The 26749-nt window shown below is 35.0% G+C and overlaps 4 protein-coding genes across 4 annotated transcripts; 2 read left to right on the top strand and 2 right to left on the bottom strand.

The window, feature by feature from the left end:
• Positions 1-497: 497 nt before the first annotated feature.
• On the bottom strand, positions 498-5370 carry LOC133314935 (beta-galactosidase 13-like). The gene is made up of 18 exons (XM_061516488.1): positions 5137-5370; positions 4945-5040; positions 4698-4810; positions 4550-4616; positions 4346-4438; positions 4112-4255; positions 3849-3943; positions 3276-3381; positions 2988-3191; positions 2714-2881; positions 2424-2602; positions 2225-2334; positions 1954-2066; positions 1760-1867; positions 1532-1636; positions 1226-1371; positions 762-1107; positions 498-620 (listed from the first exon to the last, which is right to left on the bottom strand). Exons 1-18 carry the CDS (start codon positions 5368-5370, stop codon positions 498-500), a joined length of 2550 nt encoding a protein of 849 aa, XP_061372472.1.
• Positions 5371-12200: 6830 nt separating this feature from the next.
• LOC133314918 (uncharacterized) lies at positions 12201-12820 on the bottom strand. The gene is made up of 2 exons (XM_061516465.1): positions 12795-12820; positions 12201-12741 (listed from the first exon to the last, which is right to left on the bottom strand). The coding sequence occupies exons 1-2, from the start codon at positions 12818-12820 to the stop codon at positions 12201-12203; spliced, it is 567 nt and encodes a 188-aa protein (XP_061372449.1).
• Positions 12821-15077: 2257 nt separating this feature from the next.
• On the top strand, positions 15078-17917 carry LOC133314895 (uncharacterized). The gene is made up of 11 exons (XM_061516421.1): positions 15078-15189; positions 15271-15436; positions 15517-15591; positions 15745-15982; positions 16078-16202; positions 16876-16909; positions 17006-17052; positions 17152-17295; positions 17423-17487; positions 17575-17647; positions 17755-17917. Exons 1-11 carry the CDS (start codon positions 15078-15080, stop codon positions 17915-17917), a joined length of 1242 nt encoding a protein of 413 aa, XP_061372405.1.
• A 4622-nt stretch (positions 17918-22539) lies between these two features.
• On the top strand, positions 22540-25497 carry LOC133314937 (protein kinase STUNTED-like). The gene is made up of 10 exons (XM_061516490.1): positions 22540-22675; positions 22767-22840; positions 22938-23032; positions 23114-23229; positions 23324-23800; positions 23875-24123; positions 24219-24382; positions 24672-24899; positions 24997-25146; positions 25252-25497. The coding sequence occupies exons 1-10, from the start codon at positions 22540-22542 to the stop codon at positions 25495-25497; spliced, it is 1935 nt and encodes a 644-aa protein (XP_061372474.1).
• Positions 25498-26749: the final 1252 nt, after the last annotated feature.

The following is a 26749-nucleotide window of genomic DNA, read 5'->3' as shown; positions in this document are numbered from 1 at the left end:
AGTGAGAAAAAACCAGTCAAATAAAATAAAAAGTTGATGGTCTAAACTATTAAACCAAAGCTTCATCAAATATATCACAAGACAATGATGTTTGATCACCTAATTTTAAATTTTTTAGAATTCAAATTGTATATAAAATTTGTTCAAACTAGTTTATTTAAAATTTAAAGGGATTTCCCCCACCAAAATAAATAAATTAAAGGGATTCATTCAAATTAAGTCCTGCTATGATATGTATTTATTTTTATTTTTTAGAAAGTGAATTAAAGATTGCACAATAACACTCCTAATAATAAATTATTATTTTTTGAAAATAAAAAAAAGTTTCTTTTAATATATATTTTTTATATTATGTGAGCGAAAAAATTAAGAGAAACTGATATGGACGCGAAGCTGATCATAAAATGAATCCTTTAAATTTTTTAAATACAAAATACAATGACATTTTGATTTTTGAGCTTCTGGACTGTTCTACTTGGCCAATGAAACCACCATCTCTAGAAGGAACACCTGACTTGGATAGCAAGTGTCTTCACCAAACTTGGGCAAGCATCACCACCTTTCTTTGTGAAGAGTGCACGGTCCAATGCAACCGAGCAAGCTTCTTTACCCAAGCATTGCTGCTCAAAGCCAAGCCACACCAAAAATGTTAACACCATAACATATATATACATATGTATGTATGTATGTATCTGTGTGTGTTGTATGTATTAATTGAAAAAGAAAAAAGAGTTTTATTTGTTTGCAAAGAAATGATATACCTTCTCAACAATCTTCTTGGCAGCAGGTGCAGTGCAGTTACCCAAAGCAAAGCTTCCACAATAACCTGAAGGATTACCAAAGCTTGCAAACTCCACAGCAACAATCTTTTTTCTGTTAGCACACTTGAGTGAAGCTTGTGGTTTAACCTTATCCACAACAGCACGGAACTGACCGTGACTAGATACCCATGAATTCACATTGGCAGGATCGTTCTCTGCAATGAAACTGCAGATTGTATCTCTGTCAACAGTTAGGATCTCAACCTTTTCTGGACTTAAATTCTCCTCTTCCAATACAACAAGGAAATTGTCTTTTTGGTTGAGGTAAGCTCTTGGGATATGGTACCTGGTGATGATGATGATGATAAAGTAACAAATTTTAAATGGACCCATAAACAGAAAGAAACAAAAGTGAAGAACTTGATTATTTGTTTTTTATTTGGATAGAAACTCAAAAAACTTACTCTGACTGAGTAGGCTTTCCTTGAGGAGAGAGGAAGTTCATCCAGTGACGACCAATGCTTTTACCGTTGACCCAAATCATTCCTTTCCCCATACCATTCATCCTGATGGCAACAGGATCCCTTCCCTCTGGTGTGTCAAATCTTGTCTGTAAAATGAATCCATATTATTAAAAAGGTCAAAAAGAATGAAGGAATTTGGAAGTGTGTGCTTTTCAATCTTGTCCAAAAAAAAAAAAAAAAAAAAAAAATTGACTAGAGTTTGATCCAATATCTGTCCATGTCCTAAAAAATTACTATATTTCTTACCCTATACCAGGAGAGAGGCCTTGCAGGTCCATTTACTGGCCTCCACTTCACCTTGTTTGATCCTTCCTCAGTGAAAATTTCAAGTTGTTCACCTTTGAGAGCAACCTGCAAATTAAAATGGAGCCAATTCAGTTATGTCATTGTCATTGCCATCAATTGAATAGAGATTTTAGTATCCATCTTTTCAGATCTTTTATCCCAAGCAGTGTCTTGTTGACAGATTAGTACCTGATGACCCCAACCGTTCTGAGACAGATCAATTGTTCCAGTGTTGAGACCAAGAATATGAATGGACTTGGGTCCCGCGTATCTGTGTTCCATGTATGCTCCACTGTCCTGTATATTTATTAAACAATGTTGTTTTCCTCATTAAAACTTGAATTTCTTCAAATCTGTAAGAATGAAAAAGTTGAGGCTCTTACCGGTAATCCAACTGTAGCACCCAAGATGGATATACTGTTGGTTCCGACCTTGAAGAACTTTACAACTTTCTCGAACTCAAAAGATTTCTCTTCATGGGTACCATGATCAGATCCTTACAACAATCAAGAAAAATGCAATTATATTAATATCCACCCGGTCTCTCCCTAATCATGGAAGAGTGACACTTTTCTATGAATCTATCTATATGCATTTGAACCTAAATCCATATTTCGAAGGCTAATGAAACAGCATTGAAATTTGTGTGCTTACCAATGTATTTTCCATTTACAAATGCAAGCAGTGAATGTCCAAGACTCATAATGCGAATAACTGGGAATACCCCTTTCTTCATTGCCATGTCTTCTTGAGTCAACTCGAAGCTGCAGTAAATAATTCACGAGTCTGAGTCTGCACTTTAAATAAATTGAATCCTCAGAAGCTCACAAGTCACCACGGAAGATAAACTCACCTGGTGGTGAACCATGCATAATCTGTGGTGTCTTTAAGCAAACCGTAAAGCTCTGCAGGAAGTTTCTCCTTTGGTGGCAGTTTCTTGGTAGTTGGAATGCTCTCAGAAAATACCTCCCAGTGATGATTGTTTGCACGGGTTGACCTCCTGTAGTTCCTTGAATTGTGTTGTGAAACAATCTGTTTTTTATTTTGGCAATGGGAAACAGTTAATCATAAAAGAGTAAGGATTAAACCCAAGAATGCGAATTCTCTGCTTGTAAATTGAAATATAAGGGATAAACAAATTACACTTTGAGTGTTGAAGACCACAGTCTTGCAATCAGGGAGGATGCTAATGGAATGTGGGGGCAAAAAGTAGTCTACACCTCTGAAATTAATGGTGGCTGGCAAGGTGGTGTGGTTGTTAGTGATGAAAGCAGCACATATTTTAGATGAAGGCCTCTCGAAGACTCTAATCTGCATAGTATATAATAGCAGCTTAGCTTAGCTTAGCTTAATAATAATATGATAACATCAGTCTCGTTGGAATGGGAATTATGGGAAAGCCGTGTGAGATGCTTACCTCATGAAAATTGTTCAGCTTTTGAACTTTGGGATTATCACTGAGTAGAGCCTTCCTACATAGGAGCAGAGCCTTGTGGCCGTCCCTCAGGTGACTCCATTTTGGTTCTCTCTGCAGACCGAATTCATCAAGAGGTGCCTCATCGTAATAACGGGTTGTGGTAAAGGCAGCGCTTGTTCTGCCAAAATTTGTGCCACCATGGTACTACAAGAGTTGAAGATTGAGTTAGAAAATAAAAATGGGGCCATTAGTAACATTAATAGAAAGTTTGGATGATGAGGCCAGCACCATATAGTAGTTGACCAAATTTCCCTCCTTGGAGAAGAAGCGGGCAATTGAGAAGGCAATATCTTCAGCGGATCTCTGGGATACTGGATCTCCAAATACTCTGTACCTGTAATTGCATATTACATTACAAACGTATTAGATTTTTGTGTCCTCCTATATCGCCTTATTTATGCGCAGCTGGGACTCATATATTCAAAATTGTTCACTAAGGAGTTTGTTATCTTTTTTTTTTTTGGTATAACTCTGTTCTCGGGGTACGGTCCTATGGGCTAGCTCCTCATTGGAACAATGGGTGCATTGAGTTTCGCTATCGGAGGAAGGATGAGATTAATCTTCCATTTAAGGAGAAAGACACATCCTCTGGCCTCCAAAGATTTTTCAAGAATTTGCTTGAGGCAGGGTTTAAATCCTTGACTCAAGCAAACCCTTGGGAATTCAGTTGACAACTGAGTTACCCTACCCTTAGGGTTGGAGCTTGTTATCTTTAACTAGAGAGTTTTTGATCAACTTGTTAGGAAAAAAGATTTGTTCACTAAGGATAAGCATTAGGCAAAGACAAAGGATTATACTTACTGAGCAGTCCAGTTCTCAGTCCATAGTTGAGGCTTGTATGGTTTGTTTGGGCCTGAGAAGGTATCACCACAGTGCCTTCCATTGCATGCGTTGATCTGCCAAATCAATTAAGCGAGGTCAAGTCAAAGGTAACCTTTAGTTTATCGTGAATGGTTAGGATCCTCTCCCGTGACATAATCATGTTAAATAACACATGATAGGACTCATTTCCATGTCACGCCTCACCGGAAGAACATTTGTGCCTAAAGTATGTGATAACTTACCACGGGATCAGGGGCGTCCTTTTGCTTGCACATGATCCATGGGACTCCAGTATTCAATGCCACTGCCATATTTGCGGCCCATTGGACATAACTGTCTCCCTTCTCTTCATAGGCAAGTTGGATATGGTTGTACTCATTCTCAATCTGCAGTAATTCAATAGTATATCAGATGTTTTGTATATTGAATACTGAGCATAAATTAAACAGAAGGATATTCTTGTACAAAATCATAACCTGAGACAAGATGATAGGGCCTCCTTGGGGAGCAAAGAGCTTCTCATCTTTCATCATTTGTATAATCTTTGCCACGAATGCTTGCATGTGTGCCTTCAAATTAGAAAGAAATAATTTCAGTAATTTTAAAATTATATATTCAATATCTCAAATTAAAGGCTCGCAAGTTATAGAAGGAGAACGAAAACAATGGTTGTTGGTTACCTTGTAGGGTTCATTGTTAGAGCGGAATATGACACCAGGGACCTCTCTTAGCCAATATGGAAGTCCTCTGAGAATATTATGAGTTTATCAGAGAGTGAGAAATAAGCCTAACAATGCAGGATGAAATAATAATGAACCGGTTCCATACCCATGATTCCACTCTGCTTGGATGAAAGGCCCAACCCTGAGGGTAACATACATTCCTTTCTGTTGACAGAGCTTAATGAACTTCACCAGATCATAGTTGCCCTCGAAGTTGAACTGCGTAATGGAAAAACAAAAAAACCAAGCTAAACAGACTGGCATAGACATAAGACTTTACAATCGCATGCAGTGTCCTGTATTGTATGGTCCCAGAAATTTAGTTAAGAGATAAATTCCTTTATTTGAATTACCTTGCCTTGCTCAGGCTCATGAGCGTTCCAGAACACGTAAGTTTGAATCACGTTCAAACCTCCATGAATTGCTTTTTCAATAAGGTCTGGCCACATCTGCACACACCACATTCATAGCCATTACTTTATATATAAGATATATTAAATATTATAATTGGTAGGAATGGAAAAGCATTGAAGTAGGTAACGTACATCTGGGGTGCTTCGTGTGTAATGGATGGAACCGGAGAAAAGAAGCTCACGTCTTCCATTGATAAAGAGTGACCTACCATCATAAGTCACATTCTGAGCCCCCATTTGACGATAATGGTTATGCTTCGCCCCTTTACCTTTACCACGGGCAGCAGCAGCATCTGCAATGGTTGATGAAACAATGATGCAAAGCAGAGTGATGAGAACAATGCTGCGAGTAATAGAGACGGCCATGTTTTTTTTTTTTTTTTCTACAATGAACCCGCGAACGGGTTCAAAGAAAACAAAAAAAAAAAAAAAAAAACTAGGTAGTGGTTCAACTATTGGCGAAGGTGCCCAGAAGCTGGTTCCAAATTCCAAGGAGATATACTCATATAGGGACAGACAAAAATAACTTTTGAGGGCTCGGAGAAAACCTCGGATTTTCGTTTACCACGTTTGAATTCTGTTTAGGAAATCATTGGTCCAGGTTGTTTTGTCCTAGTTCTAGATGTCGCTTTTTCTTTCTTTGACTTTGAGTGTGTTGGCATGTTGCCTATATTTGGTCATAACCGTTGCATTCATGCATGATAACAACGAGTTTGACATGCGCGTATACGAGGATCTTCTTCATTTTGTCTACCTTTTAGGCTAACGTGCTTCTGCTTCCTCATCATAATGGGCAAGCTTTTTATGAGAAAAAAATATCTATACCTGCCTATTTAAATTCATAATAGCATTTTGTTGGAACGTTCCAAAAAAATGCTATTATAAAATTGATATAATTTCCAAATTGATGCATTTTAATTCATCGGCTTGTTCCTTTTATTCATCACCTTGTTACACGGCATTAGAGAATAATATAAATTATTAAAAAAACTCTCACCGGACATCTTAATATTTTGATTTAAGATGGTTCTTTACATGGTATCAAAGCTTTAGTGACCATAAGGTCACGAGTTCGATCTTCGCCGTTCCTACATTGAACCTATGCAATATTGACGTTTCAAACCCAAATGACTTTTACATGAGGGGATGTGTTAGATAATAATATGAACTATTAAAAAGACTCTCACCCAACACATTAAGATTTTGGATTGAGATGATTGTTTACACATTAGATCAAGGTTTGTGATTCTACAAAACTGTAACATCCCCCTCTCGAGCCGGTTCAATCAACATACATATGATACTAAACAGAAACAACGGAAGACTTAACTTACGAAAATACGAACTAACTTTTTCTTTTTCTTTAATCTTTTATCACATGATATATCGCATTGCATACTTCTACTAGTTTAATTCTTATTGGACGGAGACGAAAATCGGACAGAGTACCGTCTGTAAATCGGACAAATGAGGATTTAAGAATCCCACTCTCAAGATATCATGATAGACAGTTATACAATATATACTTTTAGAACTACCGGATATCCATATAAGACTATATTCTCATCCATGGGTGCATGCATAACTTGGCTCTGTGCCACTATGTCTAACAACATGCAAATCCAACATGTAAACATAAATTGAATATTACATCATCATATAAACATGCATGAATACCCAAATATACATGCATCAAAGAGGAAAACATGTACAAAATATCTACAGGCCATATACCGAATAAAGGATCAGACATCATGATCCTCAAAACAAATAGAATATTGAAACACATAAACAATCTTCAAAATAATGGTAGCATACTGTTACCCAATATCCAGTCCACAAAGCACTCTATCCACGGGTCGTATCCTTGCCCCGTGTAGGCTCACCGTCAGTCTGTGTACCTGAAATGATGTCCCCAAACGGGGTGAGATAACAAATCTCAATAAGCTCCAGGTTTATAAAGAATTCTCCATATCCCTGGGCGTACTCCTGCATGAAAGTCATATACAGAGTATACAAAGTATCATATAACAGATATCAGAACTAAACAAAACATATACATATCTTATCATAGACGTACGCAGTCATTCCCAAGGGAGGACCCTAAGCGGAAATCAACGCAAGTGTTCCCAAGGGAGGACCTCAAGCGGAACCAAAACATATCAGAGGTGTACACCGTCAGTCCCGAGGGAGGACCCCAAGCAGCCATCAGTGTACAATATAATCAATGGCCAAAGATTAATACAGAAATCACATCAGAACAAATCATATCATGTTATCAAATAGCTCTATATGAATGCATCTATAAAAAGCATCAAAAACAATGATACAATCCAACCATAGTTCACTAACCATGGTGGAGCACTCAAGCAGAAAAAGACTACTTAAACATAGAACTTACCTCTTGAAGCTTTACCAATTCGCTTACTTGTAGTACAAACTACGTATCTTGCTCCCCGAGTCTCCAAACATTCATCGTCCCTAAGCACACCTAGAGAAGGAATTCAACACAAACTCAATATAAATTTATATAATGCCATGTAAATATACAAGACACACATTTTATTGTTACTTTCTTTTTACTTAATCATATTAGGCCATGAGAGGGTGGTTCTTTGTTCAACAAATCCCCACAAAATTCTACATATTCACTTAGTCTTAGGATAGTCTCAAAAGGCCTTTAGAACACTTATTACTCCTCTTAGCACCTACAGGCTTATTTTTCCCAATTTAAGGCAAAGTGCTAATTACCAATGAACTATAAGATTTCTCTTTGTCCAGTGCCTAAACCCAAGCTTAGCCACCTATATAAATTATTTTACGCATAAAAGTGTTCTCACTTGGTGAAACAGTAACTCCTAGCACACACCTCATTTGAAAATGACCATAATCACATATAAGGCCTAAGGAAGGAACTTACTCATTTTTCTTTTTATCTAACCCAACCAAAGGTTAAAACATCTAATTATATAGTCCTTAGGTGTAACATCACGAGCGCTGACGAGGGCGGGAAGTGATCGCCGGTGCAAAGAGGCACGGACAAGGAGTGGCTCCTGACAGACTTCCAGCGAGGGGTTACATGCATGAATGAATCGAATCGACACCCGAAAGAGAGGGATTCCAAAGATTGTGCAGGTATGAGACTGCACAGTTTGGGATAACTTATAAGAATTAATTGGTACTATCTATACTAACAAGATGCATCTGCTTTTTCGTAGCCCAGAACGGAAGAACTCCACAGTTAAGCATGCTTGACTTGGAGCAATTCTGGGATGGGTGACCTGGTGGGAAGTTTTCCCAGAAAGTGTGTGAGTGCGGAAAAAGCAAACTGAAAAGTCTCGTGTTAGTATGTGGGGATAGTCATTGATTCTGGAAGCGGTCGGGCGTTACAAGTGGTATCAGAGCAGGGCCTCTCTTCCAGTACGGTGTGGTTCGAGGACGAACCAGGCAGAAGCTGGTGGACATGTAACATCCCAAGCGCTGACGAGGGCGTGGAGTGATCGCCGGTGCAAAGAGGCACGAACAAGGAGCAACTCCTGACAGGCTTCCAGCGGGGGGATACATGCATAAATGAATCGAATCGACATCCGAAAGAGAGGTATTCTAAACACTGTGCAAGTATGAGACTGCACAGTTTGGGATAGCTTATAAGAATTAATTGGTACTATCTATACTAACAAGATGCATATGCTTTTCGGTAGCCCGGAACGGAAGAACTCCACAGTTAAGCGTGCTTGACTTGGAGCAATTCTGGGATGGGTGACCTCCTGGGAAGTTTTCCCAGGAAGTGTGCAAGTGAGGAAAAAGCACACTGAAAAGTCTCGTGTTAGTATGTGGGGATAGTCATTGATTCTTGAAGTGCCGGGCGTTACATTAGGTCGTATACTCATTAGCACAAACGAGCACTCTAAAAACATACTTCCTTTGTAAATGGCTAAGAGGCATATAAAGGAAATTATGCCAATTTCATGATTCCAATGTTTTAGTCCATCAAATTCAAGCTTATCATACAACCATAATCATCATTAGGTAGTAAAACCCTTTTTACATATTAATTCATCTATTTATGCCTTAAAACACAAGACCCATTAAGCATCTTTCACTTAATTCACTCAATTCACAATTTACATATACATATAAACCTTCACAAAGTGTCCAATTATTTTTTTGCACATTAAACCCTAATTTTTCACACCATGGCTGAACCTAGTGGGAGGGATTCACGGGAATTTTTCAAACTTTAAACACGTGTTCATACTTATTTAACACTATAACATCATAAACCATACTAACTTATCATCAATTTTAAATTTCCAACTCCAATACTTTCCATAACATATGCTCATAATATTCAAAACTTAAATCATGACATTTAAACCATTGGAATGAGGATCTCTTACCTCAAATCACCTATACAAGGCTTGGAGAACAAAATCGAAGCTTGGTTCCACCAAAAATCCACTTCTCTCTCTAGGATGAATAGTGACCCAAATCTTGAGAAGGAGAGAGCTCCTCACACAAGCCTTTTCAGCCCAAACAAATGGGTGGAGTGGATTCACCACGATTTTTACTTAAACTTTCATGTATGACACTTTGTATTTTGGTGGTTGTTTGAGTAAGAAAATCAAGAAAAAGAATTGACTCAAACCCCCCTTCCATGGAAACTATCGACCAGCAAAGAGAGAAAGAAGATGAAGACAGCGGCGCACATGAATGAAATTATATAAAAGAGTTGTAAAGTCAAGTTACTTTAACTGAGTAATAACTTATCTATCTACACACCTCCATTCAATACCAAACTTCACCCAATGAACTAGAATATTTTTCAGTCATATTTCTAACTTTACTTTTGCATTCTAGATAATTTTCCTACACATATTTTTACCCCAAAAATCTCACTGACTGTACTTTTTTACATCAAAAGGAACCCTAATTTATTTAATTAGCTCTTTTACTTAATTTAACCCATTTATGGATGATTAAATATTTAATTACATGCTCTTTTCTAATTAAACGGTTTATGGGTATTATATTCACCCCACCTTTTAAGGATTTTGTCCACAAAATCACATATATAACATAACACATACCTGACGTCAAACTTAGGATAACGTTGGAGAATATCATTCTCCCGCTCCCAAGTAGCGTCCTCAGGAGTCAAACCTTCATATTGTACCTTGATCATGGGAATAACCTTATTCCTCAATACTTTCTCATCGCGAGCCAGAACCTTTAGTGGTCCCACAACAAATTTCAAATCTTTCTTTACCTCAATATCTTCCTGCTGGACAATATGTGACACATCAGATACATATTTGCGAAGTTGACTGATGTGAAAAATACTATGCAAATTTGACAAATGTGGAGGTAAGGCAAGCTGATATGCCACAGATCCAACCCTCTTTATAATCTACATGAAAGTTTGATATATTTTATCAGTTTAATATATTTTAATTCTGATGGAGTTCCATCCTGCATCACCTACCCCTCATCTGGTTTCTTCAGTGGCTTTGCCACCAAAGCATTAATTTTAACTTTAAATTCTTCATATTCTCTCTGCAATGAAGCAAATACACAAGAATTACCATATGTCATAATAGATATTGAGACAAGAAAATCAAAAAACATAAAGATCATCTTTCTTGTCATATCTAATGTATCACACCTTCATAGCCCTTCGTTCCTTCACAAATGTAGGATGCACCTTATCCTTCATATATTGAACTTATGAGAAAAATAGAACTCAGGAGCCCTTGGTTCTATATTGAACTTTTTGCAAAAAGGAACCTATATTCTTGCAAATTCAGCAGTTTATGCCAATGAATCAAACAAAAGCATAGATGCACCATCATCTGATACATAACAACATACCTTCTCAACTGGATAGTCAACAGCAAGGACTAACAGAACAATGTTTGTTGTTATAATAGGTGGTTCCTTCGAAGGGTCCACAGTACTCACAAACAAATCAACTGGGGCTAGTTGGTTTGGCTCCCCTTCACGCCCAAACCTTATTGATAAACGGTCCAGGTACGTTTCATGTGTGATGGGTAACCACTTGGGGAACTGGTCAAGTATCCATGACAATGCAAACCATATCTCACATATCACAAAGATAAGCCACAAGGGATATGCATCATATGCTGGAGCTAAGATACGGAAACGGAATAAGAAAGCAATGATAACAAGCCTCATCACAATTACAATGCGATATAGATTGATTAGGCTTGAAGTTATTGGGACCTTGCGCCACAATGGTTGCCTTTCTCCAACCAAACTCTCATGTGCCATAAGAAAATTAGTGCGAGTTAAAAGTGTAAACACTTTGTGCTTTGTGGTAGAATTCAATTTTATACAAGTTCCCTCAACAATTCACATAAACATCAAAATTTGTGGAGTTGCATATTATAAGTTGTGGAGTTGTGACTCTAAAAGGACATGTCATTATGATTGCTCTTTTCTTTTGGTGGTGTGATATTTCATTTAACAATCAGTAACATTTCCTTTTTATATTTTGGTTATGTTTTGAATTTTCTGCTTTGAAGTTAAACAATATACTCTAGAAATGTTTTGACCACAAATGAACAAATTTTTCCAGTAATAAAGAGGCAAATTGTCCCTTTACAATATACCTTCTAAATTGATATTAATTTTAGGGTCAAAATTTGACAGCATTCAGATTAGTATTCCCTTAAAATTGGGTGAAAATTTTAAGAACGAGCTTTTTGAACAAATATTTATAGATCATCTTGAATTTGATATATAGCATACTCGACGAAAATGCATTCTCATATATACAGACCAAGACTTTTTCAATTCACAGGAAAAAGCTACAGAAGAGATTACTTACAGATAGTCAACGGTTATTTCAATATGATAATATGCAAGATTTATAATACAAGGCAAATCATAGTGGATCACAATATATTTCAAAATATAAGATCCAAGATTACAAGGAAAATCATGATAATCAAAATCAAATAATTGGAGTGAACAGAGCAACAAGGGTATTCATCATAACCCCACAGTAAAAATAAGGGTGATACTGCTGAACCATGGGGGTAATCATCACAGGACATTCAGGAAAAACTCTTGCTTGTTCTTCAGATTGGTTCCACGACAAGGAATTGGTAATGAAAAACTTATAACCCTTGTGCATGATCAATGCCATCAATCAAGCAGTGTTTTTGGCATCATCAAGTACAGAATGAGCACGACCCTCCCATTATCTCAACAGCCTTCTTTAGATTGCACCTCATATCACCAAATACCTCATGGAAAGGAACCCTTAGGTTGATCCACCGGTTGAAATAAGCAGTCTTTGGTATCTTCTTGAATTTGCATTCAGATTCAATCATTACCTCACAATCGCAGTTAGACCATGTGACAACAACAAAGTCGGAGTTCTTTATTCCACTGATTTCAAGCCATTCATCATGCATGAGTAGAGCTTCAAACAATGTAACTCCACCGTCGACCTGATTTTGTTGTATATCGGTCAAATCCTTGCAGAAATAAGTCAAAATCTGATTATGTGTAGGCCTCACAAATGTCCGAAAGTATGTTTCTATTTGACCTGTGACACCACTCACTATGACTGATGGAAACTCAATTATCTCTTGAGGGTGGGGTATTTTATCCTTGTCACAGATAGCCTCAAAATCTATGACCACAAAATAATCAAAGACCTGAGAAACCTTGGGTGACTTAAGATGACAAGTTGTCTCAATGCTGGTACTGCCATCATTGGAAGACGACTCAAGAAAGCCGAAACGAGGACCACGTCTCACCTTTGCGAACGCTTTGATGCTGCCATCATTGGAAGACGACTCAAGAAAGCCGTAACGAGAACCACGTCTCACCTCTGCGAACGCTTCGATTGAACTTTACTTTCGCTGCTGAAGTTTACAATGTTGTTGTCACTTGCTCCGGAGAAGACGTTTTCTACTGTGCTCCATATTTTTTAACAGAAAGAAAAAATAGATGGAAGAAGAACAGGGATTCATGCACACACCTATCAAGTCAATCCTATTTATAGTGGAGGGCAATGAAATACTAATAATCGATATAGAACATTTTCTAAGATATTAAAAGATTTTAAAAAAGAAGCAAATCACAAATACAGAAATATAGAAACGATTCTTAAAAGATCTTTCAGGATATTTTAAATTGTTTAAATATATAACTAAAAACATGGTTTTTTTCACCTTTTTGCCCCTCATTAATTATTTAATAACCATTTTGCCCCTTATTGCAAACTATCTACCAATCTACCCCTCTTTAATTGATTAAATTGAATATTTAATCGATTAAATGGTCAAATGAAGATTTAATCGATTAAATCTTCAACTTAATCGATTAAATCTTCTTCTTTAGGGAGATTTAATCGACTAAATCTTCAAGTCAACGATTTTTGCCTATTTTGACCATTTAATCGATTAAATTTTTGGCTTAATCGATTAAAGAGGGGCAGATTGGTAGATAGTTCTGAGTAAGGGGCAAAATGGTTATTAAATAATTAATGAGGGGCAAAAGGGTGAAAAAGCCTTAAAAACATCCTCAAATTATTTTGATATAAGGACGACCTTGTTTGATATTTTTTTTATTGAAACTAATATGGCTGAAGATAAAGTTAAAGATAAAAATAACTAATAATTAAGATAAAACTAAGTTATAAATAAATGATGACATTTTCCCCCCCTAAAATTAAGGAAAATTTCAAAAGATAAAAAAAAATAAAGCTAAGCAAACATAAGATTAACTGATTAAAGAAAAGAAAAAAAATAATTACAATCAATTAGAGAATAAAATTCTAAAGATTAATAAGTGATTGCAATAAAATTAATATAATAAAGAAGGGATAAATTATTATAAGAAACTCATCAATCAATTAAATTCAAAACATATTCAAATCCAGGGGCAACCATTAATAAAACACCCGCATACCAAAAAAAAAAAAAAAATCCTTTATCAACTCTCGGTTGCAGATTCTACATTGTTTGACCTTTTCTAAAATATAAAAATAAAAATAAAATTAAAGATAAAGTTAATGATAAAAATATCCTAAAATTAACATAAAGCTAAAGTCAATAACAGTGCCAAAAGATAAAAAAAAAAGATTAATTGATTACGTAATATCTTAATGATAAATAAATAATTATAATTAAATCAATATAATAAATACATGAAAGTTTGGTGAGGCCAACATAAATCAATAATTCTAAACACTTTTTTTTTTGGTGAAATAATTCTAAACACTTAATTGGTGCAAAAATTAAATCTTTTATCCAAATACATAGTAAATTACATTTAACTATTTTAAGATTCACCAAAATGATATTAAATTTTAGATTTATATAAGTTTTTTACTTTATCTCATTTTTTATATTTAATAAAATTTTGACTTTATTCTGTTATGTACTTATTTTGTAAATTTACTATTAAATGTTAAATAGGTATATCTATGTATATATATTCTGAAAAAATTATTTTAAATATAAACAATTTTTCGACTTTTTAATAAAATTAAAAAAAATTAAAATATTGACATTTTAATAAAATTAAATCATTTTTTGACATACAAATAAAAAATACAATAAAATTTATAATTTGTCCGTGTATTTATCTTACCTCAGTAAATAAGAAATATATTTTTTATTTTTGTTTTATTTATAGAAACAAATTATATGATGTAGTAATATTGTTTTATTTTTGGAGGTTTTTTTTATTACACACATACAAAAGTGTTAGGGGTTTATGTTTTTTCTCTCTCTTTATGAGTGATGATATTTTCATTAAATTTTAATTAATGAAATATATTAAATAAATAAAATCTATATGAATAAAGAAATAAGTATAAATTGTAAAAAGAAGTTTTACAATTTATTATTTGATTAAACCCACTAATCATTCCAGTTTCATATGAATTGAATTAATTCCCTCCAAAATATTTGATTATTTCCCTCCTAAATCAAAATCAAAATCACCATTGTTCTTCTTTCACTCCTCTTCTCAGCTTCCACCAAAACCTAAATCAAAATCATCATTTCGACACACTCAGTACTCAGGAGCATATGATGTCAAGCCACCACCAAGACGACCTCGATTTGCTCCTTTCACTTCACGGTGATAGGGTTCTTGAAACCCCTCCTCCTGCTTCTCCCTCCTCACCTTCAACCTCACCAGGTAATGCCATCTTCTCTCTCTCTCTCTCTCTCTCTCTCATTCCTTATTATCATCTTTTTGCAACTCTCTCTATAATTGCAGGTTACCTCTCCGATGATGACTTTCCCAACCAAAGGGAGAAGACTGATATGTCCGTATTCAGAAATGCTGTTGAAGATTGCCTTCCTTACGAACCCCCTAAATCTAAAAAGAAACCTATTAACACTAATGATGCCCTCCTCGAAAAGTTTTCAGGTCTTCGAATAAGGTTCCTCATTCCTCTTCCTCACTTTTTCATTTATCTCATCTTAACGAATATCTGTTTTACTGTATTTGTTTTATGTACAGGAACCAATTGTTAACCTCTGCTGAGCTTAGGGAACGCTTCTCAGACATTCGTTTTGTTCGGTTATCAGTTATCAAGTAATCTTTAGCACCTCTTGTTCTATTATGTCTAGGCATAGTATTAACTCTTCTGTGTAATGATAATTGAATTGGCTTTGAAAACAAAATTGGGCCTACTCCAAAACCCTTTTAATAATTAATATGCTTTTGCTCTGAATTATTATTGTTCAGGAATTTGTTGATTGGGGATACTTTTTCTGGAAGTTGGGTGACTGTTGGAGTATTGACCGAGAAGGGGATTCAGAAAACAAGTTCAACGGGGAAGAGTTATTGTATATGGAAAATTGGGTGTTTGGATCAAAATACTGTTTCTCTTTTCTTGTTTGGTGATGCTTATCAGAGGAACTTGCAAGAGCAGGCGGGAACAGTCTTTGCACTCTTTAATTGTTCTGTCCGCAAGGATGCAGCGGTACTGAATTGTTATGGATTGGTTACATTTTTTTTTTTTTCATCAAGATTTGCCAGGTGTTCTGCAACGTCCTTTTTTATTTTTATTTTTTGCAGGGTAATGGTTTTTCTTTGAGTATATTTTCCCCTAGTCAAATTTTGAAGATGGGCACCTCTGTTGATTATGGAGTTTGCAAAGGGAAAAGAACGGATGGGATGACTTGTACGCTGGTCATAAATAAGTATGAAAACAAATAAATATCTCAAATTATTTGGATATGATGACCTGTGAGCAATAGCCAATAGGGTTCTTTTTTTAAATATCTGACCCTGATCCTATTTGGAATTTGCCCAGGGTGTTATGATCACTTCTTTTTTGTAGACACTTGTACTGATACTCCCTTTGTTGAACATGCCTGATTGAATTTATAATTTGGCACTGCTTGGGTATATCTTAATCATGAGAGCTTACATTTGATCTTTCAACTTCAGTGTGACAAATTAAACAAGGGGAAGAATGGTAAACGGCCTTTTCGCCCTGATAGGCTAGCAATAATAGATAACTTCGCCGGAAAACTGTCCAATAAGCTGTACTAATTTGATAAATGAAAATCTTTTGTTGTTCTTTTTACACAAAACCAAAACTAAATATTGAAATGGGAAAGCTCAGTCTTCTTGTTAGGAGCCAGTTTCTCAGGGGAATATGAAATAGCACTATACATTGTATTCTATATTTTAAAAACTTCCTTGATGTCGCTAGAATTCATTCTCTCTCTCGCTCTCTCTTTTCTTTCTCCATTTAGTAGTTTTGCTTGTAAACTATGTTTCTTTTCCTTCTGAGTTCTGGCAGTATCATACTATTTTTTTCATGTGCTGATTGATTGGCTTCATAACTGTTGATCTTTGTTATTTCAGACGCCATGGGACGTATTGTAAATATCATAAATCAGTAAGCAACATTTAATTTTTTCATGTTTTCTTGTCAATTTTATTTTTATGTCATGACAAGGATATCAATTCGCTAACTAGATATAATTTCCTGTAGACAGCATCACAGAAATATTCGACAACGCGAACTGAACTCAAGGGAGGGTGAGTATTTAGTACTTAAAATTTTCAACTATCTTATTGCTAGCATTTGATTGCGTTCAACTTATGTGATTTCATGTCACATGTGATTTTTGTTAGCAGAAATTTAAGGACAGCCGTTAGGCCTAGGGATTATCTCAGATCAGAAGGAATTTACTTAGTTGACCCTCTTGCTGACAAAACAAACGGGAAAAAGTCTCAGCCATTGAAATTGTTGTCTGTGGATGGTCTCAAAAAGGCATTGAGGTTTGTCATTATTAGCATGGGCTCAATACCCGCTGAGCTATATTGAAAGGAAATTTGAGTTTATTTTTTTACTCCATTTGAATTCTTTTGCTGCCAAGTATAAATATTTTAAATCTCTATACACCAGCAATGCAGGAAAAGTAACAACAAATACACATTCGCAAGGGATTAGATTTCTTTCTGAGGTTGCAGGTGAATAGATTATCTTATAAATTTGACGGCAATAATTTATGTATTAATGCTATTATATTTTGAGCTGGCTTTTACTACTATATGCAGGCAAATTGGGTTCTAAAATAATAAAGAAAGGACCAAAGACTCCAAATGAACAAAGCAATTGCACAGAGAAGAGGTGAGTTGTGAAAAAGATTCTACGCTAATGCAACTTGAATCTTATGCATTTCACTGTTTGATGCATAGCATATACAGTTTCACTTACATGTTATTGATTCTCTTCAGGAAATCATCTTTTATGAACGTGGGATCCAATGCAGTCATGAGAAACCAACCCTTGGATGTAAAAAGAATAAAAACAGATGGGCAAGCGTCGGTCGATAAAACCACAAAAAGTACAGGAAAGATGATTGAATTAGATCTTGTTAGTTCGGATGATGACTTCTGAAATTTCTGCATCGCTCCGCCTGGTTTTATTGTTGAGTACTAATACTGGGCAAAAATTTGCTTTAAGAGTAGAAAATGAAGGCTTCTGTAAGATGGCATCATTGGCATGTGCTGGTAAAAAGGTGCACGTCAGTGCCCGTAGAAGTTTTGATGATTCACTTGAAAGAGTTGTTTAATATGCCAAATTCTCACAATAATAGCGTATTTCACTCAGCTAAGTTAAGTCGGTCACTGGGATACCCAATTTGATTGGATTATTTAGTTCATCGCTATCAAAATTTGGGGGATGGGGATTAAACTATCAAATGAAACTTCTATATTTTGGGAAATTTATTACAGTTCAATGTTGACCAAAATGAAAGTCTTAGTTGATAATATAACGGAGTTTGATGGATTTACTTAAAATATTAACCTTGATTGTGGTCAAGGTGAAGTCAGGTATAGTATAGACTGGTTTCTTTTCCCCTCAAATTTTAGTAAAGGTTTCTTGTTCTATTCTAATGATTGAGTATGGCACAAGTTTCAAATAGGACCTATGGTAATATTTATAACTGATTTATCAAAGTTTACTTCCATGAATTGAACCATTACTTTACTAACAATTGATTTTATCAGTTGAGTTAATTTTTGTTAGCATAAATTTTTTTTAAATTTAAGGACAAGTATACACGACTCACTTCTGCAGAACTGATTAATGAAATTATTCAACTGGTTAGCCATTCAGTAGTTATTAACCTCGTTGAGTCATTAACTCTTTAGCTTTTATGAAATTCTCCTAATGGTCACAGAAACTTGAGGGTGGGATAGTCATTCTGCTTTTCTAAAATTACTGGTTTGTTCAAGGCTTCAAGCACCTACCGGATAACAGTGGTTAGATTTCTTTATTATTTTATAAACTAGCAAAGGAAATAAAAGGACTAAAGGAGCAATTATTGGGGAAAAAAATTAATATTCAAATAAATTTATTGTGCATCAACTCCCATTTTTATAATTGCTAAATGCATTACGTGTGCAAATTTACGGCACGTAGAAATCAAAATTAGTGAGGCCAGGGCAAACCCCATAAAATATTCTTTAAGAAAAATAATTCTTTCACTTGATTCCAAAGAAGCACTTGAGTAGGCCGTAGTGTCTATCTGATTTCCGATGGTAAATTCCACAGATTATATTTTATAGCAAAAAAACTATTCTTATGTTACATGTGATAAATTTCTCTCCTACACACCTTTCGATAACTATGTCACTTTTTTCTTTTCTTATCTTTTTATTTTTTAGATGGTGGAGCTCATAAGTTTATCTCTATGACATGAGATAATTTATCTCCTTTAATATGAAATTAATAAAACCCTATTTTATATACACGAAACGAACGACTGTGGGGACGAAACCGCTGCTTACGATGGTGAGACTTAAACTGTTTTTGTTTTTATGTTATTTTTCTCCTTTTGTTTCTTTCATTTATTCAAGGGATTTATACATTTTATGCAATATAAGAAGAGTCTTTTCATGCTATACTCACACTATTTTGTATGTCAATATTTTTAATTTTTTTATTTACTTTTTTTTAATGGAGCCCATCTGAATATGTATGTACTACAAAAATTTTCTTTTTATCATAAAAAGGAACAAACCCCTTTATCATAAAAAGTATAAACCCTTTATTCAATTGAGTTAATAAGGGGATGGAACTTTTTTTTATCATAAAAGAAAAGTATTATAATATATACTGCCGTTATAGAAAGGGAATTCCCACATTTAATATCCATTTTTAATTTTTGATAAATATTTTGCCTAACTAAAATTAAAAGGTGAAGAGAAGACAACCATTTAAATTAATTAAAGGTTATTGTATAGAAATTTTACTTTTAAATAGATTTATAGAGTTTTTCAATACATGATACAGTTTTCATTTTTTTTTTGTTGGATCAATTTTCAAATTAATTTTTCGTTCGAATTTCAAAAAAGGACAATTTTTTTGTTTGTATATGATTATATGAAATTAATTCTATAATATAATACCAAAGTTTTTGTTTTTATTTTATTTTTCTCCTTTATTTTCGTCCACTAATCACTTTGGTTGGTCATGCATCTTTTCAAGTTTAGAATCATTCCTTTGGTATTATATTATAGATGATCATGTAATGGTTCTTATTCATCTTCCATATGTTTAAAATGAAAATCACCCCGACTTCAGAAATATAATAGTTTTTTTAATTTCCTTTGTCATAGTTGTTGATTCGGATGCAGCTGTCGTAGCTAACATCGTTGTAAAACTTTCGTAGTCAACTTAGACTTTGGCCTTCTACTAATGACCACTGCTAGTGCCACGTACAAAATTACTAATCGCCATGTCTCAAATGCTTTTAAAATGTTAAGATATATAATCGTTTATTTTATGTTTGTTTCTGCTTGCTTTATCTATATATCACATATTCAATATGAAGATTTATGTGAAAAGGAAGATGATTTAGTGGTTCATCTCCATCATAAAGTTTCCTTAATGGACTAAAAGAAGCCCATTGTATTTGACCCTTGTTATAGAAGTTATTTTCAATAGTGTCACAGACAAATCCAAGAAAACAAAAAAGTGAAAACTCCAACCACAACAAACCAAATAATGTTGTACCTAACATGAGATAAGGTAGAAGAATATTGTCTTTCTCATCTCTCACCAAACATTACAACGAGGAGACCAGACAACGTCGCACAAATTGAAGTTGAAAGTTTCAAAGTTGAAAGGTAACATATTAAATCAATTTCATTTAGCCGAGTAATTAGGGGTGCTAAACGGATCAGGGGTCTTTCAGAAGTTTTTGACTCGACTCGTGAAAGCCTGAGCTTAAATGTCTAAAATTGGTTGTTGGAACCAGGCTAAGACTTATATAAAAGTTCGTTTAATAAAAAGGCTTCAGGCTCCAATTGAAAAGCTTAGCATCAGAGCCCCTCAGACTGGTCTAGTATATTAATTTTTTTTTTTTTATATTTTTTATAATGCTTGTAATAGCTCTCTCTATCCTCAATCTATTTCGTCCCATTTTATTGATTAAACAGACTTTTTGAATGATTTTGTTCTATATTATACTATTTGGATATATATTGAATTTATGAATATTTATGAAATTATTAGTGCAAATCTTTATTGTCTTATTTTTTTTAAACAGGCTAAATCAGACTTTTATTTTTTGTAAATAAGTCAGTCCACAAGCCAATAATTATATCCATAACATGTTACAGGCTTAGTCAGGCTGACACAATTAAACACAAACTTAGCATCTTAAGATCAAAGCTCAGCTCGGCTCGATCTGTTAATATACCTACGAAAAACTAATAAATCAAACAAAATTAAAGTAACAAATTCTTTTATTCACTTGCTTATTTCAACTACTTAATTTTTTGTCATAAACATATATTCCATGACCATTATAATCACAAACAAATGGACCACTATAACTAACTTAGGAGTTACGATAGCACACTGTAATACAATTATACAAGTAGAGGAAGTATCTGTTTAATTTTTTTTTTATAAACTTTTGCAAATTACGTTGTATATTTTCGAAAATACATAATGTACTCTAATATACTTCCGAGATTATACATTGTAGTTTGTAAATAAGAAATTTATAAATATGAGGATGATTCGTTTATAATTTTTTTATTTATAAATTTTTGTAAATTATACTGTGTACTTCCAGAAGTAATAATGTAACCTAATGTATTTTCAGGAGTATATAATACCCGAGTTTTTATGATTATGATAAGTTGCGAACTAATTACCAAGCTAATCGAATCTGATATTGTTAACTAGTCCTTATCTTTGGATCCCCTCCAGAAAAGGAGAAAGGGGGGCTATTTAAAAATTAAAATTAAAGAAACAAGCATTTTGTCTATATGCCCCGTTATTTACTTGTGTTATTGGGACTTGGGAGGATTATCATTAAACAAAGCATGTGATTACTGATTACTTCCCCTGTTATATTCAAAAAATCAAAATCCCCAGCTTAGTTGGTATCTGAGTTTGTTTATTGAAATCCTAACAGGTTTTCAGTTTTAACCCGTAATGGGCGGTGAAAAACTCGACTCCGATACGAGGGGTTTCACGTGAAAACGTTCGGCTTTTGTTCCTTCACAAATCCATAGTTCTCTTCTAGCCCCTCAATTTCAAGATCAACGTCAACATCAAAATCTTCGTATTCTTGTTTCGAGTTTTGATAGTGCAGTAGGTAGGCTGATGCAATTTGGCGGCAACTTCGTTTAAAAAAATCATCATCTATTGTTCTCAAACCATGCCTGCTGCTTAAAGCATTTGCCTTCATATTTCTTTCTTCGTTTTCTCTTGTTTATCGTTTTACTTTAATTCGCCTTTCGTTTCATCCAATGGGTCAAAGTGATTTTTAACGGGGGTTTGTTTACTTTCTCTCCCAGTCATTTTTTTCTCTCTTCTCTAATGGGACTCTGTTTATGGGCACTACTATTTATTTATATTTATTATTTGACATATAGTATATAGTATTACTTCCAAGGGAAGATTCAAGTATCAACCATAGTAGCTCTATTTTGCTGGAGTTAGGAATTGAATCCATAGCTGTATTGGGATTGATTGATAGAAAGGCAAAAAAAGAAATGGCAGTTAAGAGGAGATTTGTTTTGGTGGGGATTAGAATGGATAGCCATAGCAGACAGCTGCTCAATTGGGCTCTCGTCAAAGTCGCTGAACCTGGGGATTCTGTTATTGCAATCCATGTAGTTACAACTCCAGGTAACCAAGTTCGGAACTTTTACCATGTGTATTTTTTCTGAAACATACACTTTACTTATCATTGTAAAAAAAAAAAATTACTTTAACGCAGATTGTGTTTCCAAAAGCAAGCCCTTGGTTGATGGTTATTTAGAGGTTTATCAAGGGTTATGCGATGTGAATAAGGTACGTGTACATATTAATACTATATTATATACCTAATTCTCGTTTTATTATTCATAGTACTAGTGAATGTTATTTATTTGACCTCATTGAATTTCAGGTAGGTCTCTCCGGTCAAATCTTGATAGGAAGTTCCATTCGAGACATTCTGGTCAGAGAGGCAAAAAACCGTGCTGCGCTGGCTCTAGTGGTGGGGTATGTGGAGTTTGTATTTCAAAACTTTTGTTTCTGGATTTAGTTTATCTGAATATTCTAAAAAAAATATTTCACTTTCAGGGGTGGAGCTTCCACTGCTAAATATTGCGCCAAAAGATTACCACCCACCACCAATGTTCTAGCCATCCAAGGTGCAAGAATTGTCTTCAGAAGGTGCACAGATAAACAACAACCAGGTTTGGTATATCATGCGTTTCTTTAGTTGGATTATAGGGAACAAGTCCCCAGTGACAAAAGAAACTATAATAAGCTTGTTTCCAATGATGATAGGTGGTCTAATAGAGGATCCAAGAGCAAGTCTTGATAGCATAGTGATCCAGTCTGAATTTGGTGACTCGGAGGTGGAGAGTGAGAAATCAACCTGCGAAGATACCAGAGAATTAGAGGAAAAAGCATTTAAAGGAGCACAAAGGTGCATGAAAGTCTGGTCTAGATCAATATCACTGTTTGCAGATGACCCTGCTGAGCAGAAGCTTGGGTGGCCACTTCTCCGCAGGGCCCATTCAGAATACTCTCATGCAAAGGACATGTCTGTAGTACAATGGGTATTGAGCTTACCAGATCGTTCACCACAAAAAATTCCACACTGCTCCACCATTGAGGACAATTGCATCAGCTATAGAAAAGTTTCAACTCCATCTGTCAAGCTGCCAAAGGGCCTGGAAGGGATTTTAGACGTTAATATATTCAATTGCAAGTTGTTCAGCCTTGAGGTTCTTAAGTCCTGTACTTGTCAATTCTCTTCAGGTTAGACAACTGCTGCTTAAAGTGTGACTCTTGTTCTTTCTCTGTTTTAAGTTTAACCTTGTATTATGTTACAGAAAATCTGATTGGGAAAGGAGGGAGCAATCGTGTGTACAAAGGAATTCTGCCTGATGGGAAGCCAATCGCAGTCAAAATTTTGAAGTCATCAAAAGAAGCCTTGAAAGATTTTGCCCGTGAGGTGCAAATAATGTCCTCATTGAAGCACGCAAGCATCACCTCTCTACTTGGGATTTGCATTGAAGACAGTGCTTTAATCTCTGTTTATGATTATTTCCCCAAAGGAAGCTTAGAGGAAAATCTACACGGTAAAACTTTAGTGGAATTTTGTTCACTTTTCACCTATCATTAAAATTAGTCGAAAATGGATATGATACTGATATGAAATTGGAAATGGATATAGGCAAGAACAAGGATGGATCTTTCTTGTCATGGGAAGTCAGATTTAATGTAGCTGTTGGGATTGCTGAAGCACTCAATTATCTACACAATGAAACCTCGAAGCATATTATACATAGAGATGTCAAGTCCTCAAACATTCTTCTTTCCCATGGGTTTGAGCCACAGGTACTCATAAGTTTAATACTATTATTATTTAAAATAACATTTTGTATACGAAAAAATGCTAGACAGGAAGAACTTTTGCCATAATTTTTTTATTAGAACGATATGACTTGTTTGTTGATTCTTATAAATGGTCCCTCTCTACTACTTTGTTGATTCATATTATGTCAAAATTTTGGTTATTTTTTTTATGCTGTGTAGCATTGTTTTTTTAGATTGATTCTAGTACAAAAAAACAGTATCGTTACGCAGGAAATTTATGATGTGACTCATCATTGTCCTCATGTGCCAGTTATCTGATTTTGGACTTGCCATGTGGGGACCAACAACTTCATCTTTCGTGACACGGGAAGACGTAGTAGGAACATTTGGTTATCTTGCTCCTGAATACTTCATGTATGGAAAGGTCAGTGATAAGGTAGACGTATATGCCTTTGGTGTAGTGTTACTTGAACTAATATCAGGAAGGGAACCAATCAGCTCCGAGGCTCGCAAAGGTGAGGAGAGCTTGGTCGTATGGGTAAGAACTAACTACATTTTAGAATGAATTTGACTTCTTTTAATGATATAGAATATAGATCTATGTATTTATATATGAACAATGATTTCATTTTCAGGCAAAACCAATATTAGAGAGTGGGGATGTTAAAGACTTATTGGATCCAAATTTACAAGGGAAGTTTGATGTGGCCCAAATGCAAAAATTGGTTCTGGCAGCATCTCTGTGCGTTACACGGGCCGCGCGGCTTCGTCCTACATTGAACCAGGTAATACCAATGACCCTCGAGCTGTTAAATTCATAGCAGAAATCACATTTCAATATATTTTAAGAAAGTTTAGCTCCTAAAGTATATCACTTCCATTATGTACAGATACTGAAGATTTTAAAAGGATATGATGAGGAAGTTGAAAACTTTAATTCCCACGAGAATAATCATGACCATTCGGAAAATCAAGAAAATATTGATGATGAAGTCTATCCAAATTCAAGTGCAGAGTTGCACCTGGGCCTTGCATTACTTGATGTTGACAATGACACGACATCATATAGTAGTACAGAACACAGCAATATTGAACATTTGAAAGAACAATGGAGCAGATCATCTAGTTTCAATTAGCTTCTTTCAATTTTATGACACCTATATCAGTATGGACAGTTAAATAAAAAATCTATCCTCATAACCTATATCATGTTAACTTTGCCACAATGCAATAATCAAATTTTGTGTCTTCTAGATGGTTTAGAATGGTATAGTATATGGCAAAGCATATATGTCAGCATCAGGCAAATAGTGGGCATTGGGTTGGATTCCTTGATAGATGGCAATGCTAACATGTTTAGTTTGAGTTCTTTCACTCCTGGACCGATTCTTCTTGGAAAGCCACTTTTCATTATCAAGGTCAGTTGGAACTATCTGCAAAGGAGGAGGGACCCAATTCACAATCATCTTTTTGTACTCTGATTCTGTCTCCAACATGCCACTTTCAGAAAATGAAGATATAGATGTTTTGAAGTTCTCATTTGCAACAAATTCACTTTTACCCATAAGGCAACCACCTAGGTAAGTGTCACATTTAGAGACCACTTTATGATGGGTGTTTATGACCATAACCTGGGAAGAAGAAGTAGAGGACTTCTCTTTTCCCAATACACGAGCCAATTTGCATTTATCGTAAGTGTCATAAACACTAACAGGGATGATGGGCTGTCCAAGCTCCACTGAAAGAATGCTATCTTCGTGCTTTCCGTCTTCATCATCACACCTTTTCTGCCTAACTTCTTCATCTTCATTGACTTCATGTTTTCTCCTTTTTTTCTTCTTCTTTCCTTCCTTTTGCTTTTAGACTGTGCCCTTTCTCTACGGAGCTTCAAAGTGGAAAGCAAGAATCGTCATGTAAATTTTTTGAAAACTCACAATAACATTTGCAATTATTTACGCTGATTTTAAAAGATAAGAACAAGCCTTAATCAAGATCCTTCAAATTAAATTCACCTTGTCAAAAAGAGTGCCTGCATTTGACTTTGTGATATAGCTAACAATCACCGAATTCATATAACCTCCGTGCTTAACGGTTTCACGATTTAGTGTCCGTAACAATCACATGATCTCAACAACATAATTGGTGCTATTTTCAGTCATAACTAATGCCAAAGTGGTAAAAACTACACCTTGTCTCTTCCCAGTTGTTTCCGTATTATGGCTATAACCAACCATAATCAGAACAAAGATTGTTACAAGTGTGTGAAATTTGCGTGACATGAAAACACAGGAAGCAGAACAAATGTAGACTGCAACCAACATAATCAGTTAATCACATACATTAAATGAGATATTATATCGCCTTCAAGGATATTAAAGATAATAATAG

This window comes from Gastrolobium bilobum, unplaced genomic scaffold, assembly GCF_033153095.1.
Source record: "Gastrolobium bilobum isolate Gb01-03AN ecotype WA unplaced genomic scaffold, APGP_CSIRO_Gbil_v1 utg8637, whole genome shotgun sequence".
Classification (NCBI taxonomy): domain Eukaryota; kingdom Viridiplantae; phylum Streptophyta; class Magnoliopsida; order Fabales; family Fabaceae; genus Gastrolobium; species Gastrolobium bilobum.
Note: the sequence above shows the minus strand (reverse complement) of the source record. Positions and strands in the feature narration are given on the sequence as shown.

Excerpts from the sequence above, each read along its gene's own strand:
- LOC133314895 (XM_061516421.1), top strand. The coding sequence starts at position 15,078 with ATGATGTCAAGCCACCACCAAGACGACCTCGATTTGCTCCTTTCACTT. Across the intron at positions 17,296-17,422 it reads GGTCTCAAAAAGGCATTGAG|CAATGCAGGAAAAGTAACAA; the intron begins GTTTGTCATTAT and ends TCTATACACCAG. Across the intron at positions 17,648-17,754 it reads AGCAATTGCACAGAGAAGAG|GAAATCATCTTTTATGAACG; the intron begins GTGAGTTGTGAA and ends GATTCTCTTCAG.
- LOC133314918 (XM_061516465.1), bottom strand. The coding sequence starts at position 12,820 with ATGGCAGCATCAAAGCGTTCGCAAAG. Across the intron at positions 12,742-12,794 it reads GCATCAAAGCGTTCGCAAAG|TACCAGCATTGAGACAACTT; the intron begins GTGAGACGTGGT and ends CAATGATGGCAG.
- LOC133314937 (XM_061516490.1), top strand. The coding sequence starts at position 22,540 with ATGGCAGTTAAGAGGAGATTTGTTTTGGTGGGGATTAGAATGGATAGC. Across the intron at positions 23,033-23,113 it reads GCGCTGGCTCTAGTGGTGGG|GGGTGGAGCTTCCACTGCTA; the intron begins GTATGTGGAGTT and ends TTTCACTTTCAG. Across the intron at positions 23,801-23,874 it reads TACTTGTCAATTCTCTTCAG|AAAATCTGATTGGGAAAGGA; the intron begins GTTAGACAACTG and ends ATTATGTTACAG.
- LOC133314935 (XM_061516488.1), bottom strand. The coding sequence starts at position 5,370 with ATGGCCGTCTCTATTACTCGCAGCATTGTTCTCATCACTCTGCTTTGC. Across the intron at positions 2,603-2,713 it reads TGGTCTTCAACACTCAAAGT|ATTGTTTCACAACACAATTC; the intron begins GTAATTTGTTTA and ends AATAAAAAACAG. Across the intron at positions 1,637-1,759 it reads AGAACGGTTGGGGTCATCAG|GTTGCTCTCAAAGGTGAACA; the intron begins GTACTAATCTGT and ends TTTAATTTGCAG.